Below are 2,249 nucleotides of genomic sequence, written 5' to 3'. Positions count from 1 at the left end.
GGCGGCACAGGCAACGAGATGCTCCGCTGGCAGGCTGCCAGCAGCGTTTGGGGCAGTGGGGTCTGGGCACAGGGTGGCAAGCGCTGACCCTGTGGCTGCAGGAGTACCGGGGGACGCTGGAGCGGGATGGACAGACAACACTGCGTGTGACGGGCAGGGCAGGGGACACCCTGGACGTGCTGCTAGAGAACATGGGCAGGATTAGCTTCGGGGCCAGTGTCAGTGACTTCAAGGTGAGGGGAGAGGGCCCTGGCGCTCCGGAGGGGATGGCCTGGCCACCCGCGTGGCCAAACACCCTCTCTCCTGCCACCCGCAACAGACCCCAGCCACGATGGGGCCACCCCCAGACCTGCTCCCTGGTTAATCTCACACCATCCCCTGGCAAACCTGCCGGGACCAGAATAAGGCTGTGAGATTGGCACCCCTCTCTCCCACTGCCGCTGCCACAGCAGCCAGAGCAGTGCAGCCCCTCGGAGGGGATCCCATCCCACCTTCACTGCTGCGGCGGGGATGTGCCCTGGGGAAGCCAAGCATCCTCCTGCCCATGGCAGACCCTGCTGCCTCATTTTCCTTCCTGCTCCATCTCAGGGCTTGCTGGGGAACCTCTCCTTGGACTCCAGCCCTCTCAGCAACTGGCTGATCTACCCCCTGGCCATAGACGCTGCCATCCAGCAGGGCTGGCCCCACGCTGCCCTGCTAAAATCAAGCAGCGGGGGCAGAGCAGGGCCAGCCTTCTACACTGGGACCTTTGAGACACCTGGCATCGCCTGGGACACCTTCGTGAAGTTCCCAGGTTGGAGCAAGGTAAGGTGGTGCACGGCCAGGAAAGGGGGCGAGGGTGGAGGGGCACAGCTCAGTCCCATCTCCATCTTCCAGGGCCAGCTGTGGATAAATGGTTTCAACCTGGGCTGGTGCTGGCCCTGCCGCGGGCCCCAGCAGACCCTCTTTGTGCCCGGCTCGGTGCTGCATGTTGGCCGCCCCAACAACATCACAGTGCTGGAGCTGGAGGGGGCACCCCCTGCCCCCTTCCTGCTCTTCCTCAACCGACCCCTTTTCAACAAGACCCTCAGCCGCAGCACTGCGACCACAGAATAAATGCAGGGCTGCCAGGCACCGGCATCGCCTCTCGCTGGGGCTGCGGAGATGGCAGGGGGCTGGTGAAGCACAGGGGCCAGGGGAGGGGCTGCAGGGCCCTAGGAAAGGGGCACACGTCCTGGCACGGACCTCCAGAGCTCCTGCCCACCTCTGGGGCCAGGCAGGGTCTGTGCTAAGGAGAAAGGGGCTCAGAATTGAGCTTGTTTTGCATGTTAATCCCAAATAGTTCCAGTGCTCATGCTGATGTCCCCCACGCCTAGGGGGTCAAGGCACCTCTTTATTGACCATGCAGGCAGAGGAGGTAGTTGCTAACACGGTACAGCTGAGAGACCGATGGCATCCAGGAGAGGAGAGGGCAAAGCACAGCCCAGAGGGTGCCCACAGGCATGGCTGCAGGTAGCTCGGGGCTGCGGGGTCCGGATATGTCAGGATCTGTCCCACCGCAACAGGCAGCAGCCTACGAGGTAGCCATGAGAAAAGCCGGCAACAAGACCCCCCAGCTGGAGGTGGGCCACGGAGCAGTCCTGGCCCCTCACACTGGTACGTAGGGACCTCCCGGTTGTAGTGTTCCCAGAGTCACCACCCAGAGTGACATTTTTGCCCCGAGCCTTGCCAGAGTTGCCCCGGAGAGTGACATGGCCAGCTCAGTCCCTCCGACCAGCGCTGCTCCACAGGCTCTCCCCGGCTGCACAGCCAGTGCTCAGCCATGTCTCCACCCCATCGGTCCTTGGCAGGTGGCAGCAGTCCCCAGCCTTATGTGTGGCTGGCCCGGGCCCGGCGGTGGGTTTGCAGGCAGGCCGTGGAGCAGAAGGAGAAGTCAAGGTAATGGAAAGGGATCCGGCCCAGCAGGGACTCTCCACAATGCCAGCAGCGTCTGCAAGAAAGAGCAGAGGTGGCCCTGAGCGAAGGGGACACTTGAAAGTGGGTTAGAGGAGCAGAGAGGACTCACTGCGAGGCACTTCGAGGCAGGCTGAACACAGGGGAATTTGGCCCCACGGGGGGTTGTAAAGCCCCTGCCCAGATCAGCACGGCCAGGGCTGGCTGCCCAGAAGGCTGTGGGGTGGCATAGGGAAGGGACATGGGATGCAGGGTCAAGGGCACAGGAGTGGCTGGGGGATTGGCCTGCCATAGATCTGGCTGCAAGTGGACCAAGT

At 63.3% G+C, this 2,249-nt stretch overlaps 2 protein-coding genes across 2 annotated transcripts in view; one reads left to right on the top strand and one right to left on the bottom strand.

The window, feature by feature from the left end:
• The window catches only part of GLB1L (galactosidase, beta 1-like), a 5,766-nt gene extending 4,671 nt beyond the window's left edge, over positions 1–1,095 (top strand). Inside the window, exons 13-15 of the mRNA XM_009324872.1 lie at positions 102–233; positions 589–804; positions 877–1,095. Of these exons, the coding sequence (XP_009323147.1) occupies positions 102–233; positions 589–804; positions 877–1,095 (567 nt within the window). The remainder of the gene's footprint in view (positions 1–101; positions 234–588; positions 805–876) is intronic.
• Positions 1,096–1,332: 237 nt separating this feature from the next.
• Positions 1,333–2,249, bottom strand: part of ANKZF1 (ankyrin repeat and zinc finger domain containing 1) — a 4,803-nt gene continuing 3,886 nt past the window's right edge. The window contains 1 exon segment of the mRNA XM_009324855.1: positions 1,333–1,969. Coding sequence (XP_009323130.1) covers positions 1,849–1,969 — 121 coding nt within the window. The 3' untranslated portion in view covers positions 1,333–1,848.

This window comes from Pygoscelis adeliae, unplaced genomic scaffold, assembly GCF_000699105.1.
Source record: "Pygoscelis adeliae isolate BGI_AS28 unplaced genomic scaffold, ASM69910v1 Scaffold346, whole genome shotgun sequence".
NCBI lineage: Eukaryota > Metazoa > Chordata > Aves > Sphenisciformes > Spheniscidae > Pygoscelis > Pygoscelis adeliae.
This window is presented reverse-complemented; position numbering and strand designations above follow the sequence as displayed.